Below are 18713 nucleotides of genomic sequence, written 5' to 3' on the forward strand. Positions count from 1 at the left end.
AAATACACCCAATTTATCACTCCGCCACCGACTTTCCTGGATCTAGTGCCGTTTAATTACCACAACGTAATCCTTCACATTGTCTTAGGGTGCATAAAAATAGACACATGTACATGTACATGTCATTTATTATGAGTAGCGGTTGGCAATTTTTATGCCTCACTCTTGTCACTCCCGTCACTGATGCATGGAGTGTGTCCGTCCGTTCCGACTTAGATTAAGCACTTGTAGAATATTTTAATACAGTTCTTATCGTGTATATAATTTTTAAACTATTATGACAACATGATTTGACGAGGACCTCTCTTAGTATTCGTATCTCTGATTTTATTCTAAATAAGATTCGTTTAATCAACCCAAATATGTTTTAATTTAATAATTTTTTATACACCTTAATAAATGAAATATAACTGCACAATCAATCATAATCTGTCGTTATAAAGTATAACAAATTATATAATTAATAATATCATTTATTGAATAAAATAAATTAAACCACTTACTGAAAAGCAATCATATCGATCACTAATCCATACGAAATAAAAAAACGTCAACACATTAAAACAAATACGAAACAGCGTTGACAAAAACGCTCGAGTAGAGCGTAGAGGTAGCGTGAGCGGGCATATAGCCAGGTGCGCCCCGCCCCACCCCGCCCGCTTCGCTCAGCTCACCTCGGCGCGCTGCACTCGACGCTCGAACGCCGGGAAAACATCAACGGTTTTCCGCCGCGACAACACGTAACTTTCGGAAACCTTTGACTCATACTTTCGTCTTCGAATACGATAGCCGTTTTATTAGTGTGAAGTGACGATATATTGTGGGATGTTTGTGATTTTTGTGCGTTTTAATGTTTGATAACGCCGACTTTGATACTAATTAGAGTAAGTATTTTTGTTTCAGTTAATAATTAATTATTAAACTGGTTTTATATTAAATAAATACTTGTCAATGGATCAAAGAGTATCGGAAATAATCTTCTAGGACGGCGTGGACTTAAAATGTCAGCTACACGAGCTTAAAAGTTTATACTAGAGCTTTGATCATCAACTATGAAAGCAATCAAATTGTAATATGTATTAATAAATGTATTCATTTTGTTGTTCAAATTGTTTGACAATTAATTAAAAGGTTTTTTCATAACGCTGTGTAAATAAATATAAACCAATAATTGTAATATACAATTTTAATATTTAATTGTGTAATGTAGGTATGTGTTTTGATTTAATATTTTTAAAAGTAATATAATTAATAAAATCATTAATTTCGAATAAGTTTAGCAAACAGGACATTATAATTTTATATGAATTATATATCATGTTTAAAGAATTTTTGTTTGATACAAAAATTATAAATTGTGAACATCATTAAGTGAGACGCGACTCGCCTTAAATATCAACTTTGTAATAACAATAAGATCTAATAAAAGAGCGGTTGACTAAAATTATAGACATTCCAAATCGCCTCATCAAAGGATGTCGAGGTTAAGCCACTAAGAAAAAGTAAAAAAAAAACTACGAATCGTTCGGCCCATTTAATGTGGACCGGACGGGAGTGACAAAAATCTAAACTGAAATAACCAAACACATGTTGTCTGGGTGTCACACGAGAACAAGAGGATTAAAACCGAATAGTAATTATATTGGAAATATCAAAAAAACTTATATATTTTTTCCTAACACAATATATTTATGTATATATAAGAGTACTCGCAGTATTTATATAAATACTTTTTTGTAGCGCTTGACGATTCAAAAATACTTTTAAAAATCTATTTGAATTAAAATATTTTTATTTAAAACATTCTTACTGGTAGTCTAAAAAATTAAGAACCTAATTCAACTAAAACTGAATTTCGATATTAAAAAAAAGTTTTCTTTATTTCGATTTATAGTTACACATTTTTTTTAAATTACCAATTGTGTTGTTTTATGTAAAGATTGTTTCTTTGGATTCAATTTAATCTTGTAAAGTGACGATATAAAAGTGCTCAATTTAAGTTAAGTTTTTATTTTATTGTATTAAATTATTTATACGCTATACGTTCTTTCTAACATTTTACTAAAAGTATTATTGTTATATGAGACAAAATAATAAAGTAACTATTAAAAAGTCATCAGCTATAAATTATACATACAGTAACTTTCTATGTAACATTCAAACATCATTTTATGTTGCAATAGCATTTTAAATTAATTAGCTTTAAAATATTGAAAATCATAACATTATTATGAGTTGACGTTTAATAATATATCACACTTGCAATTCCTTGACTTTGAAACAAATAGAAGCCAGTGACAACGTTCGCAAATAAATAGAGCCAAGATACAAATTTACAAGTGCATTAAAGTGAAAATATTATGATATTAATACGAAACAATTACTCATTCAAATAATAACTCATTTCAGCCCGTCTTCAATGAATAATAAATCTTGCAGATGCCAAAAAAAATACGAAATATGCTCCACATAAGATGCAGCGTGAAAAATGTGCCAAATGCACAAAATTACAACGCATTTCGGCAGAATTCGCACATTTGTCATTCGTTCCGCGTACGCGATGAATAAATCGAATACACAATGACTGCTAATTTGCTCATAAAGATGTATGCACCGAGCGAAGTTCATAAATCGGCAGAAGTCACATTCGGCCTACCGCTTACACCCATAAACCTCTGTGGACACTTTTATAGCCCTACCACGTGGCGGAACCGAGATTTTTTCCTCATGTCACTTGACATGTGCACTCCGCTTTAAAATGTCTTATATTAATTTATTGTTTAGTAATAGACCCCCTAAGAATGACAAATTCTCAATAAATTATAAGGAGTATTTGCAAAATTTGATAAAATGTTTATAGATTCACAGCAAAGCTTATTACTATGAGGCACAAATAATAATCAATCGAAACTTGTGTGTGCATATCGTTGTTATACTTAAAACTGTAATAAATTCATAATTCTGTTATGATTTGCAATAAGCTTTAAATGTTTGCAAAATAATCATTATAACGATAACAATAATAAGTTTGACACTACCACTATTTGATAGTATTAGCTTCTCAAAAATAAAAAATGGATAATTTAAGATTGCTATGTGATACGGGCAATATACTACATTCATCACTAGTAACAAGACTCGTACTTGACCAACTAATGTGTTTCATTCTATCACAGGTCCATCAATCAAGCTCCACTCTACGAGGACAATTGAGACGGACCGCGAACATCTGTAGCACTTAACATGTCCAACTAGACAATTCAGTGTCCGACTAAGAATGACAATCTTCGAGTAAACTTCAGGAAAAAGATAGAAAGCAATCTGTTACCAATGAACGACCTAAATTATAACGCAGGAATGAGTTCCTACCAATTTGTGAATTCCCTCGCATCTTGCTATGGGAATCAAGGCCCGGGGCGTACGGGGACTCCGGTGGAACAATCTGGCCATCCAGGACTTCCTACACCTGGTGCAGACTACTACAATCCAAACGCTACAGCGTCATATCCAAATACGTGTTATTCACCGCCGCAAGTTGGACATCATTACCCTCAACACCCTTACGCTACACCAGCAGCTGGAGCTCACATGCAGCCTCAGGCTATGATCGATTACACCCAACTACATCCACAAAGATTAGGCAGTGCAGCCAGTCATATGCATCAACATTCAAACCCAAGCCCTGGTGCGCTGTCACCGAATCTAATGTCTACACCACCTAGCCAAGCTGCTAGCGCAAGTTGCAAATTCGCTGACTCGACTTCAACAACTGGAGTTGCATCCCCACAAGACCTCTCCACTTCGTCGGGCCCTGGACGAACGTCACCAGGCTTTGGAAGTGTTGGTCAGAATGCAGGTGGAACGACTAGTACGAAACTTGGCCTTACTACACCTATTGCTTCTCCGGTGGAACATAAGGCGAATATAAACCAAAACATATCAAGTCCCGCTTCAAGTACATCCAGCAATGAAAGCAACGAAGCTAATAACTCAAGTTCAAGTAATACGAAGAATGCAAAGTCTGCTTCCAATACGCAGGCGAATCCTCCGCAAATTTATCCATGGATGAAACGTGTTCACCTAGGACAAAGTAAGTAAAATTTAAACACACTTTACTAGTTCTAAGCTATAACGGTTTTCTACACGATGAATTATTAGTTTATTGACTTCGGAAACAATTAATGATGTTAATATCCCGATTCATCCTTTTTTACTGGCGGCGTGAAATCATTAATGGTTCTGTTTCCTCTTCGAATCGGCGTGACCACGCCTCCATTAAATCCATCTAACACTGGTGTCTAACAAGAAACTATTCATCAATTGGTAGTCAAAGTGGAGACAAAATAAATTATATATCTGTTTATAAAACATTAGCATGCATTAATGTTGGATCAATATGGCGCGCTGATGGATGATATCCATAATAAGGCATAATGGCTTTGTTGGCGGGCCCTTACAAGTGAACAACCGAAGATTTTTTCTCTCTGGCTTCTAATGACGAGGAAAGCGCGTCGTCACTATGACGTGTGATTTGACGGATCCTTGCCTTCTGGTATTAAGCGAGAACTCGATTATTTTATTTCAATCGCCTTTAAATTACGGTTGTTAAGAAATTACGTTTTATATCTTTCGTTCGGCGTTAGTAGATTAATATAAAGTATATATTTATAACAGTTTCGTAATAGTTATAATGAGGTAGAAGCAATAATTTAAAAAGTAGAACACACTGGAATACGATATTAGATCACGCAACCAAATTAACGTCCTTATTAACTTCACTAAGTACAAATAACGTGGGTTTAGCTTTATATGGAAATAAAGTAAACATACCTCATATGACACTGCATCTTGTATTTAATAGAATAATTTAGAATTGTTAAATATTGCGGAATTAAATCTGAAATGTATGTGCGGATAATATTAAGTTAGTCAAATTAATCCTTAACCTTCTGCTTAAAAGGAAAGTTCTTAATCCAGTGAGGTATTTATAAGCTATTACTTTATATCAATCATACAACTTTTAATAGAGAACTTAGATAATTAAGATGAATATTTCAATCTTAATCGTATGACCTAAATAATGACCGTATAACGTCATATCATATTGCGTGTTTTAAATTGACTTGACACATATGTACGAGTAGGTAAATGTTTTCAAACACGACGAAAAATACAAGAACAGATGTTTCGAATTCACTTGAATAATTGTATTGTTTTCTTACGTTATTCGTATAGACGACCTTGTGAAAAATTCCGCTAATTAGTATTTAATTGACAGGGTACAAATTATTATAGTACGGGTTGTTACACGTTTAAATGTTAATACGAGAATAAAATATATTTTTTCTAAGCATTGGAAATAGACAAAACATGAACACATACATTTATTTTAGAAGTTAATTTTCTATTTAAAATTAGTTCTGTAGTTTATGTAATCACTAAATATATCCAACACATTCAGCCGCTATGATATTATCTTTGCTTATTTACTTTAAATAACCAAAATGATTAAGGCATAAAGAAACATCGAAATAGATCTAGCTTAGGGAATTGTTCTTTAAACAATCCTGTCTTGTCTTCTTCTTTCAAATGTCAAATCAATAATGAAAGAGATAGCGAAATCAGTGTTTAGTAAACAGTCTTTTTTTACATTCGCCGGGAGGGAAAATGACTCTACTCCATCTGATGGTAAGTGGTAGTAGAGTCCAAACGCGACGACGGCCAGTACAGACGGGAAAAACGTTCTAAATCGCTAAAAAAAGTTTAAAAGGGCGTAATATATTATATAATTTATTAACATCTTAACAAATTAATTTAGAATAAATAGTTTTTGATGACATTATTTGTTAGATAGTTTGGTATGCAAATAAGGGTCGTAGTGCTGCCATGTTTGAGGGTAATAATTTAAGTGTTGCGAACGCTAGTATGCGTGCCGTGCTTGAATTGCAATATTTAAAACTATTATGAAATAGTTTTTAAAATTTTCGGCAAGTTTAGCCGATACAATTGTACTTCAAATTATAATAAACAACTTATAACAACAACTTTTTCAATTTTCTTTCTCAAATTCTTTCTGAACACATTGGTGCAATTCTAAAATGATCTTAAGATTTTAGACAAAAGACTTAGTCGTTAAAGTTTTGACGATAAACATCCCTCATCCATTATCTGCTGGGCAAAGGGTCTGGGTCGCTGTGTATGCTTTTACCGCATGAAAATGAGATGAATGAATGTAAATAAAAATTAAGAACCACAAAACTGAGCAGTACTGTATAAAACCAAATGAAATATAAAAATTTCGTACATCTTGTTAGTCAATAATAAAATGTGATATCCCTAATATTATATGAAATGTCACAGATATTCTAAATGCGAAAGTTTTTATATTTTTATAGAATAGGTAGACGGACGAGCATATGGGCCACCTGATGGTAAGTGGTCACTAACACCCATAGCTTTGTGCCTGTAATTGCACTGGCTAAATCACCCTTCAAACCGGAACACAACAATACCTAGTACTGCTGTTTTGCGGTAGAATATCTGATGAGTGGATGGTACCTACCCAGACGAGCTTGCACAAAGCCCTATCACCAGTAACAAATATATTTGTTACTTATTATTCACGCTTGAATGACTGGACGGATTCTTGCTCATATAAAGTCTGCTGTAGAACTCGATTATGTCGTGAAATAAGCCACAAGAGATATTTTTCAATTATTTCGATTTAAAGATAAAAAGGTATGTTTTATTTTACCTCTAGCGTAGCGGATGGTCGTCGGCTAGTTATATAATTATTGAACGAAAAACTAAGTAAGAGTGTAACAGAATAACAAACACGGTTTTTATTTTCCTCATAAATTTTATAACAAAATGTATGTGCGTGATTTGTTTGTTTGTAAATAAAAAGAAACAGCAAGAAACACTCACGAACCAGTATTTTCTTAGGCAATTAAAAATTAATGTGAAGTACAAGCAACTCATTTATGTTTCATGTAACATATATCAAGATTAAATTATAGACCTTATATTTAAAGTAGCAAGAACGATAATCGCGTTATTAAATAACACTCAAAGGTTAGCAGTTCTCACTGAAAACAGAAGTACGCGCTTTTTTGTCAAATTAATGACACCGTGAATATAATTTGCTTTTTTCATAGCGTCATATTGCAGAAAGTGCGTTCTAATTCCTAGAAATTATGTATTTATGTAAAGATATTACCTCAGGTACACTATTTACTGATCTCAATGCAGTTAAAGTAATTATAGAGTATAATAAATGATTAGATGTTAATCGATGTAGATTGCGATCGGTATTTCAAAACGCCGAGACACAGAAAATTATAGTTATTCAAAAGTACTGAATTAATATTCAAGTAAATTCAACTGAATGTCGGTAATATGATTAGTCGCAATTTATTATATCGTTCTTGTTAAGAGCGTGAATTATTTTAAATTACATAATAACCTTTAATTATTATGACGGTAAATTTATTGCAAAGAATTAATGTTTTTCACACATAAATAGTAACCATGAGATCAGTTAAAAGAAATTGTTATTTAGTTGTATAAAAATGAAAAAGATAAAAATAATTGATTTTTTTAATATCCTTTTATAATATTAAGTGTATTTCAAGACTAAATATCTTGACTGTTGTTGTATTAAACTTCATCTTTAATTGATTTAATCTTAATTTTAATTACAAGCAAATTGAAAAAAGATTTTTTATATTATTTTTAATGCTGTTTTGTATAAAAAAATATATGTACATGTCTCATATTATCCGTAAGTAATTTTTAACGTTTTTAACGATCCGTTATCAACGGGACTAGTCTACTGCGCTGAAAATATTAATTATAATGCACAAGTATTTGCTGAACACAGATGCACAATCTCACACATTTAAAACATTACTATAATAAGAATATTAAAGATATAAAATACATAAATATTACTATAACTTATTAATTTAGCTCAGCTACATCACGACTGGCATAAACAAAGATAAAAGATAATAATGAAATAGCAACCTCCCCCTTCCCTATATTTACTATACATAGACAAGTAAGCCTTGAGATAAGCGTTAAGATAAAATAGCTACAAGCGTTCTAGACCTCAGGCTCCAACTAACCGGTCACTACCGCGGCGAGCACCAAAGAATTAAAAAACTAACAAAACTTGACTGGTTAAAATGCATGTACATGCAAAGGGTTAACATAAATAAAATTCTAAAAGTTGAATGGTCAGGCATAAATAAAGGCAAGGGATTAGTGAGGCGGCTGTGGTTGGTCGAATCGGCAGCTATGGCGGCGATGACGTTGCAAAACCTTGCGAAACTTGGGACCTGACATGCCCATTATAATTTTATGTATAAATAAAACTTGTATGTAGCAGTCAATTTTAAAAGGTCATATGTATTTTGAATTTCTATTTTTTTTTACATTGATCCGTCAATGTGTAGAATGAAGTTATTTTAGTGAGTTTAATGGAAAGTTCAGATTAGAATTAGAAGTTAATTTATCATAAATACAGTAGATTCGGTAGAATATACATTCCGTAGCTTTAAATTTAAACTTATTAAATGATGATTCAAAAGTTCTTCAAAGAATCTACTTGAATAAAGTACATATATGTATTTCGATTTAATTGGTTAAATATAATGTAACATAACTGATATTTTGAGCTTGAAACTTTAAACATTCGCTAATTTAATTTGTCCCAAAATTAGTTAGCGGAAAATAAATACATTAATTTAAGTTTTTTAGTGCTATTCGTGATATAAATATCCTTTGTGAATGGATTAAAAAAGTATATAATTTTCCTTTAATAATATACTCACTAAGAATATTAAATAGCGCAAATACTATATCGTGAGACGTAGTCTATAAATTATACGTATTTACTTCAACCTGAGAAAACTTATCATAATTTTAAACACGATTTAGCTCCAAGTACCTTGATAGAAAATACATACCCCAATATATCATTAAATAATTATAAAATACATTTACTCGCTTAGTATTCACGTAAAACCGTAGAAACTATTACGTGCTAAATCATTTTAAATACAAGGTAAAATTGCACTTGCCGCATTTAAAATAAAGTTCATATTGTAATAAATTGGAAATATATAGCCAGTATCAGGATTCAAGTAAGCCGTTCAACTCCCTTAGGACTTTCCAACTTCAATTATTGATGGCAACTTTAGCCGCTATAAAATATAAAGGGAAACCGTTATTTTTCATGGTGTTTACTTTTAAATAACACGTAGCTTCAGTTAAGCACCTTTGGTGAAAACATGTAATTTAGTGTCAATTTTAACAACTAACCTGTAATATATGCATTTTATATGACTTGCATTTATAATGTGACTGTAATCATATTTAAGAAACAAGGCGGTTACTCACGCAACTGCGAAAAGCAGGTGTATTGTCATATTTTTTAAATTTAATTATACCCTACAATTAATAACTTGCTATTATTTTATTAACTAGACGGTGCTTTGGGTATGCGCTTTGTATCGATCGAATATTATTATTTCCTATAATCATTTTCTTAACTTACATTAAACTTTAAATATTTATATGATACGAACGTTATACTAATAATAACTTTATAATAACTAAATACTCTTCTTACATGTAGGAGCCATATTATTCATAAGTAGTATTTGAATAATATATATTAAATATTTCAACGAGTTCAAATAAGATAATGATAATAATATAAGTATATAATAAGCAAAAAGTGTTTATACTTATTAAATACAGTAGTACAACGCTTGTTGCATATTAAAACATAAAATAATAATATAATATTGAAATATATTCTCTTTAAGTATAGTAACATTTCTAAAGTAATAATTATTTAGGATGTGACTAATGTGTGTGTTCTCTCAATAATTTGTGAGTTTGACGAAATAGCATATGCACTCTTGGCACGATTAAAAATAATAAAATTAATTTATAATTGAATCAAATAAACGTACAAATAACATACGAGAATCTTTGCTTATAATTTACATTACATGCCTAAATCTTTAAATTATTCCCTGTGCGCGTCTTATTATACGTCTTATCATAATGTTCTGAAAAATGCAATTAAGAAATAACTTCCAAAACAAACAATTGTTACTTTATATCTATACAAATAAATACATTACGTACAGCTACTGCCTAATAATTTCAATGTGTATAATTCAAATATGTATTATGTACCTACGTTAAAATTGCAGATTTTGAAGGATTTTCGTCACAAGTTGAAATCCACTGGCGGAGCTGCGGGTTCTGCTAGTTATTAATAATAACTTATAATTAATTAATCGTTAGGTTGAACACAGATTTTAGTTAGGTAAGCTGTCAGATGTTATCTGTATTGTCGTATCTACCTACTCAAACTTGAACAATTACAATACGATCATCAATTATAATTTACGTAAATATCTCTTAAGCTCTACAAATAACACATATTATTTTTGTGACAAAATTTAAATTATAAATTATGATTTCAATCCTGATTAAAAAATATTACGTGATAAAGTTTGTGTAATGTAACTACATCATAAGTTCCGTTATGAATAAATATATATAGTAATCATAAAGCAGGCACTACACAAAACATAAGCACTGTGTGTATAAGAACTTCTATGATGATGATAATATGCTTCTGATTTCGATCAAAGCAGCCTAACTCAGTGGAGACTACTCAATTGCGCTGGAAAAGTACATAAATTTGCGCACAAGTCTGGTGCATTCTTCTTATTTTTTAAAACAGATTGTTGAACGAGCAAATGGGCCACCTGATGGTAAGTGGTCACCAACGCCCACTATAATATACAATATTTACCATCGCCCACATCGTCAATGCGCTAACATCTTTGAGAACTAAGATGGTATATTTCTTGTGCCTGTAGTTACACTGGCTCACTCACCCTTCAAACCGGAACACAACAATACCAAGTACTGCTGTTTTGCGTGCCTTGTATCATTGCTCACATAAAAGTTAGGCATTTAATATTTTATGTATATTAACAGAGGTTTCACTCACAAGCTGAAATTCTAGTATTTCATCTTCCGTCTAGATATATGTAAATGATATTAATAAATACCAATATTTTGTAACTTTTTTGTTTTTCTGTTTAAAGTATACAAAATTGGTAACGCTTCTTACAGGGCCCAAGGCAGACGCAGTGATGACCACTTTCTATCCAATAAAAATGTCCTTAATGGCCAATTTGCACACCAGTCTTTTCTATATTAAAACAGAAAGGATTTTCTCAATATTATGCAAATCCTTCTCAATATTACATATGACATTCATTTAATAAGTGAATCCAGAATTTAACATAAAATTATTATAAAATAAATTAAAAGAAAACTTCTGCTGGATCTCTTATTATTATTAATAAAATACAAAAAGTTATATTTAATTAATATTTACAACGTGTATAATGAAAGCCGTGTTCGCGTTTTAATTTCAATTCAATAACCCGTGTCGACGCACGGACACTGATTAAGTTCCCCATAAGGGTTCGCTTATAAACGTACATATATGTACATACAAACATGCGCAAACGCAATATTGCGTACTCGGAATTAACATAGGAATCCTACGTCGTTACTCAAGCGACCGGTTCAGACACTGAGTTATGAATTTGCAAATATTTATAATTATTATCCGTTTTATAAACAATTATTAGACTCTATTTGTTTACTTTAATTTTAATTTTTCATTATGATACGCATTTTAATGCGTAAAAAATGGTTTAATTAAAACACGTTAATTAATAAATTTCAAGCGAATGAATGCTTTTTTTTTGTTCGTTGTAGAAAAATGTTATTCTTTCAATTTTAAAAGCGTTTATTATTAATTAAAGTTATAAACTTCGTTAATTTTATTTCACACATTTTATATATTTTTATTTCTTATAGCGAGTGCTACCAATATATATATATATTGTTAAATGAAAATTTAAGTCAAAACGTTGACTAAAATAATATTTATATGCCCTCAACATTTAAAATTAGAATACTAATGCATTTTAAAAAAGATTTAAAGTCATATTTATACGACTCTTAAAATAATAAAAAGCTTTAAAAACACATGGGAAAATGTTTAGAGCCATGTCATCCAACGCCCATACATTAAGATCCGCTACATTGATAGTGTAAATTAGCCAGAACCGCGCAATGTGTGTAAGAATCTGAGTCGACTGCAGTGGAGATGATCTCGTTGCAAAGGTCATGATAGTAATTTTAACACTGGTTGTAGAGTATATTTAAATATATGAAAATATCTTAATACTAATACCTACGAGTCACATGTTATACTAATAAACCCTCTCAGGGTTGTATGTTGACGATGTTAGCTTAGTGATTAACTTACTTACTTACTTACTTATAGTCGTTGTTTAGTGTCTGTTTAGTAAACAAAGTATTTTCATCGTTGATTTGACAATGTAAAGAAGACTCGGCGTAGTTTAACTAATCTTCCACTAAATACCGTAGCCTTGAGGGTTATATAACTCTCATATTTAATTTAAAAAAAAGTATAATATTTTATGTTTATTTCCTGCATTTCCTATTTATTCTACACATGCTTCGCGAAAAGTAAAAGAACGTATTTGATTACCATACAATATAATAGCATACCATACAATAGCTTATAAACCTTGATATAAAACAACGAAATTATTTATTCTGGAAAGAGCTAAAAATCTTAGTCTATGCTACTTAAATTATTTTTCGGCACTTTTGTGTCTTCAGAAAAATTGTTAAAACACTTTTTAAAATTTTCAGTGTTAAAAAATCCCTATCTTAAATCTGACTGTCACACGAATGGTTTTTATTCGTGTGACAGACAAGCATCGGTCACTATTCGCAATGTTTTTGTTCAAGCAATAAAAACAATATAGGCTAATAAACATTATAAATAAGGAAGCAGCTGACTTGATTACAGATTTTTTTGAAGTCGGCTAATATATAAAAGTGTAAGTATTAAAATTATAATATCCGGAATAGTCTTAAGTACTATAAACTTACAACTCTTAACCATTACATTACCGGTTGTAAATGATTGATGATTTCAATTATAACTTAAAGCATTTCAATGTCCTTTCCAGCACTCTTATTCAATAAGCAATATTCCTAAGATATAAAAATATCGTAGAAACTACACACGCTTCTGATTCCAGTTGACATCTTCATTGAATGTATAAAAAAACGAAATAATACAGTTATTGCTGTCAAAGTGATATAATAGTAACAGCGCAATTGTTTTCAAGTCCATAAATATCTCTTAACAAAGAATTTGCGGTTTAGTCAAAAGCTGAACTGTCTGATAAAGTTTTTTTCATCTCGAAACCGCCTTTCCTGCGGCGATTCGATGCCTATAAATATTAATACAATCAAATGTTTTGACGTGGACCTTTTTTAAGCTTTTATCTTGTTTCGCTTATTTTTTGTAAGGATCGATTTCGTTTTTATTTCGTGTTAATTTGGGCAACGAAGTCAGTCTTTTAACAGATCGTAAAGTACAGTCTCAGGGCGCGGCGCCAGGTGCGTATCGGGGGTTTGGCAAGTTATTCAAGGAATATTATTAAAATTGCAAGAAACGCGATATCTCCTTTGAATATTTTATTTTTACCGTATTATTAATTTTTCATAACAATTTTTATACAAGCTATGTTTAATTCCATCGCAATAAATTATTGCTTTATAAATATTTATCAAATATTTACCTTTGGCATTTTGAATAAACAATAAAAATATGTAAACAATTAAATAAAAATGTTTGAGATGTTTAAAACTCTTGAATATAATCGTAACATTTCTACAGATGTCCAGATATCTGCATTATTGCAGATGTTTAGATGAACTTTTAAAATTAAGCATCGGGTTACAAACCCTAGGACGCATTTTAAATTATTTATATTTACGAGCTCGGATTATTTCAAATTAGCATAACGGCGATTACTCACACTATATCATTAATTCTTAAATAAAAACATAAATCTCTACGCCGACTCTAAAGACTGTAGAACAAACACCCACAATTTTAACAATGATACAATCAAAACTAGACTTTAATGTGTAAGGAATACGTGTGACGTAAGCTTATTTTATCATTGCAGGTTCGGTTTCGACAAGATCTGATCAAAGTATCTAAAATGGTCACAGTTAGTGGGTTAACCACTTTAAATTGTCATCTGTCTGATTTATTTCTGTGTCTTTTGCGGTCAACATATTTTTGTGTGCGTCCTGTCTTTAATTTCGAATTTCTTTCACGTTCCGTCTTGTTATGGTTTTGAACGAAGTTATCTTCAGACGTAATAGTTTGAACATATTTTGCACTTATATAATTTACGTATTAGACATATTTTGGCCACCGCCTATTTGCAATTTCGCCAGGGGCGTATTCAGTCAAACGCTCGTAAACTATAATCATTTGCGGACCATAAATAATTGCGTAGTCCGGACCAGCTTTTTGTCGGTCGCGATGCGCCCGCGCAGGTAATATAGTCATAAATTTCCATAACCGCCACTCGATCTTATCAAACACGATTTTAATTTGATTTTGGAACCACACGTGTTGAGGTCGTTTCTTTACGAGTTACGATGGTAGGTATAACTAATAAACATAAGCTTTAGTAGCACATGATAAATTTGTGAAAATATCGCATAAAACATCGTTATGGTTGTTGTATACTAATTTTATAGCCGTTTTTATTGATTTTAAATGACTATTAAAATATTTTCGCTACATTACAAATTGACGAATATCGTTGCTTAATAAAATTTTTGATTACTTTTTAAAAATCTTCTTTTGAATTATTAGTTCTATTACGTAATAGAAATCAAAACGAACGTCTTAATGACCTTACCATATAAAACATTATCGCTTGTCTATATTCACAAAAAATATATTACTCTTAAGAGTGAGTAGTAATGGATTAAAGGTTGAAGATCATTCAAACATTAGCCTAATTCACACGATATTAAAAGTGCGCCACGATTTATTGTCAAATGTAATCAATAACAGCGAGAATCGAATCGTTTTGTAATGACTTGTCGTAATAAAATACATCACGCCTTTTAAACTACAATGTGCGACAGACTATAGATCATTTGGAATAATGATAACGCAACGATAATCGCTATTAAAACAAAACTGTTTTCACATAAATATTTTTGTGACTACAAAACAATGATACCAGCCTCAATAAATATTTTAAATCACCTATTCTATATAAGTTATTGAATATTTATTTTTTTGAAATTATGCTATTATTTAAAGTTTTAAATTAAAACATGTTAATAATGTTAAAACGTGCTTGTTAAAACATTTAAAAATAAACTAGTAAACGTTCTTATTATGAATAAGAATGCTAAATTCGAATTTCGAATAACAAAAACTTTTATGTTTGAATTCGAGTAAAACTTCATACATCATATTAATCGTTAAAAAGTCCGATTCTTACATTGATACAAGCTGGCCACTGGCCCAAAATAAGTACTGGCCGCTTACGAAACGACGATTTACAACCTACGGTGCCTATTATCTATTATCAGACTTTAATCCATTTATCACCGCTTTTGTTTACGATCCTCGCGTATCATCGACTATTAATTATAATGCGTTTTTCACTTTCGAACTTTGACGTGCTCGCTGTGTGACAGACCACAGATAAGAATGTTAATGTTATTTGATACCGTCTGTACCTAATACCATAACAATGCAATGAAAATAACAATTTATTTCAAGGTGTTAAGATCCGTTTTGAGTTTTCATTGCCGCAATAAGACGATAATCGATTTTGAATTGTACGAAGTCGAGTTAGAGTCGACTGTTGAGCTGTAAGGAATAAGCTGGGAACACCTTAAAAGCAGAATCGAGAATTTTGATGAATGCGGTTATAATTGTTTCTGTATCGATTATGCCATTGATAAATATTTCTACTATTGCTCGTTTTATTAATGATGTGGAAACGGAAGAGCTGGGCGATGCCCTAACGACACGAACGTCACAATTAATATCGGAGCTGTCAAAACAGCTGTCATCGGTCCTGTACGTCTGCTTTACAGCTTGATGTAATTAAATTCGTCATATTAATTTACTTTCAACGTATTTGATGTTCTGTGTTTGAGCCGTGACCGTAAGTTTTTATCATATTTAAGCATTATTGTTGACGAAACTTTGGCAAGTAAGTTACAGTAACAGTAACAGCCTGTTAATGTCCCACTGCTGGGCTAAGGCCTCCTCTCCCTTTTTTGAGGAGAAGGTTTGGAGCTTATTCCACCACGCTGCTCCAATGCGGGTTGGTGGAATAAGTAAGTTAGTAAAACATATATTTAACTACTTTATAAAAATATTGTTTTATAAATTTGTTTACTATTCATTCTTTATATATACTTATATCCCGAAATAGTATACGTATTTTTGATATATAACAATGTCATCAAAAATACATTCTTGTTTTGCTCGACGAGCAAATAACAAAGAAAATCAATAGCACCCTTAGTTCAATTTCTCTAAAATTAACGGCACCGTATAAACCAGCGACGCAACGAACCGAACTGGAATTTAAATAGTCTGAAGACGACTTTAGCGCCGTAGTGTCGATCAACTGGAACCCCTCGATAGTCAATCACACTGGACAATGAAAATTCAAACTTTATTGCATAATTATACAGCTTAGAATTAAATGAAAAGTTTTTATTGAGAAGATTTGCATTATCTAGAATTGAAAAAAATACTAAATCAACTTTTTTAAATCGAATGCTACATTGAAAATATTACTGACTACTACATATACATATGCATATTATGTTATCTGTTTAATGATCTGTTTGTAGTTGAATACGTCCTTATGTATTGATTATATATGATTATAATGATAACATATGTGCGATAGAACAATAAATCGTTATGAATGTTCAGACAGATGTCTGAACCAACCAATTTATAATATAAAAAGAAGTGACGTTAAGTGAAATTAAGTTATAGATCGTCAAGTGGAGAACATACTTTTGTCCAGCATTGAGATATTCACATAAATTTAATATACGTAATCGATATGTATATTTTCTTAGTTATCCATCTTTTTATATTTCCATGTATTTTACTTGTAATCATTACGATAAAGTACTAAATTTCAACTACATTAGCAACCTTCACCCATTCCCCTTTAAGCATGTAGGCGCATCGACGCAAGACCAAAATGGCTATATTGGAAAAGCCCACACGTTTCTTAGACATTCCTGTGAAAGGTCAGGAGTCAGGATAGGGCTCGACAGCATGTGACGGAGGTCGACATGGCCACTTCATTAATTCCTGAACGTTTGATCAATATTATTTGAACAGCTACAGCTATGGAGCAACTTCCTTAAAAAGAAGTTCCAAGAAAAAGAGGGCATTGAGGCTAATTTAAAGAAATTATTTAATGTCATCCATCGATATGCCATCGATATATAGTATAATCTCTTAAATTTCACACAAACATATGTTACGACATGTACGCTTCACCATACACGTGTATATATATATACATATTAAAAGTAAAACTCTATCTAACTAATAGATGTTAATTCAAAGTTGTAAACAAAGGAATCGACAGCGCAATTGTGGAGTTACAAGTCTACAACTACCCCGCAGTGGGGCGAACCGCCTTCAACGAAACAAAACGACAGATATTAATGGTTATATGGAAAAAATATTGTTGCGTTTGCTTTCCCCGGCTTTTAAAGCGCAATAAACAATGTGCAATTAAAACGCCAATATCAGATTGATGGTTTGATTAATAGTTGTTTAGTTTGTGATTAGAATTTGTGTAGTTTCCTGCTTTTACTAAAATATGAATAATAAGTAACCCCATACGCATAGCTTAGCAATATGTTTCGCAATTTCGAAAAAAAATCTTTTTGACTTTTGGTGCCGACTCTTTTGTGCACAAACTCTTTCTATATTTTATCAATAGAACACATTAGAAAGAGTAAGCTATATTTTTACTTCTTTCATTTAAGCTTACCATTATTAGCTTTTTCTCATAGCACGCAATAAATTTGTTCACTCTGATGAACAAGTTTATTGCTCTTGTATCTTATCTATTCTTATCTTAATTGTAAATAAAAACTACAGGTATCTATATCACGTGTCTATATTTCTTGTTTAATATAAAAACACAGAACAAACACACTTTCACCTTAGTATTGACCATTTCATTGATATAAATAGCATAATTGTTTTAAGCTTAACTAAAATTTAATACCCAAGTAAAGTTTAGATCGGTGTTAATTTTTGTATCATATTTTTATTTCAAATATTTATTATTCTATTGTCCATTTATAATCTGGATTTTGGCGATAATTGAAATTAGTTATAATTAATTATTTGCCAATTTTAACAAGGGTCTGTCTAGATAAACTATGCTAAGACAAAAAAACTTAAGAAAGAGGCTATTATGTTATACAGCACACGTAATTGAAAATTTAATTTCAAATTCACGACGGTTAATCAAAAAAATAGAACAAGCCCGGACTTCAAATTGTGACCTACCATGGAAACACACATAAACCTTTGGAAAATATAAGCTTCATTTCAATATATAAAACATATAATATGAATGCATGTTTCCGCAAAGCGCTCAGCAAACCAATTAAAATGGCGGCGATAGCTTGTCATATTGTAATTGGTTAATTATTATCATGGAATGGGAGGG

The 18713-nt window shown here is 31.3% G+C and overlaps 1 protein-coding gene across 1 annotated transcript in view; it reads left to right on the top strand.

Annotated features, from left to right (window-relative positions):
* Positions 1-695: 695 nt before the first annotated feature.
* LOC126772702 (homeotic protein Sex combs reduced-like) overlaps positions 696-18713 on the top strand; it is a 37599-nt gene continuing 19581 nt past the window's right edge. The window contains exons 1-2 of the mRNA XM_050493219.1: positions 696-884; positions 3177-4090. Coding sequence (XP_050349176.1) covers positions 3331-4090 — 760 coding nt within the window. The 5' untranslated portion in view covers positions 696-884; positions 3177-3330. The remainder of the gene's footprint in view (positions 885-3176; positions 4091-18713) is intronic.

This window comes from Nymphalis io, chromosome 13 (assembly GCF_905147045.1).
Source record: "Nymphalis io chromosome 13, ilAglIoxx1.1, whole genome shotgun sequence".
In the NCBI taxonomy this organism is placed as follows: Eukaryota; Metazoa; Arthropoda; class Insecta; order Lepidoptera; family Nymphalidae; genus Nymphalis; species Nymphalis io.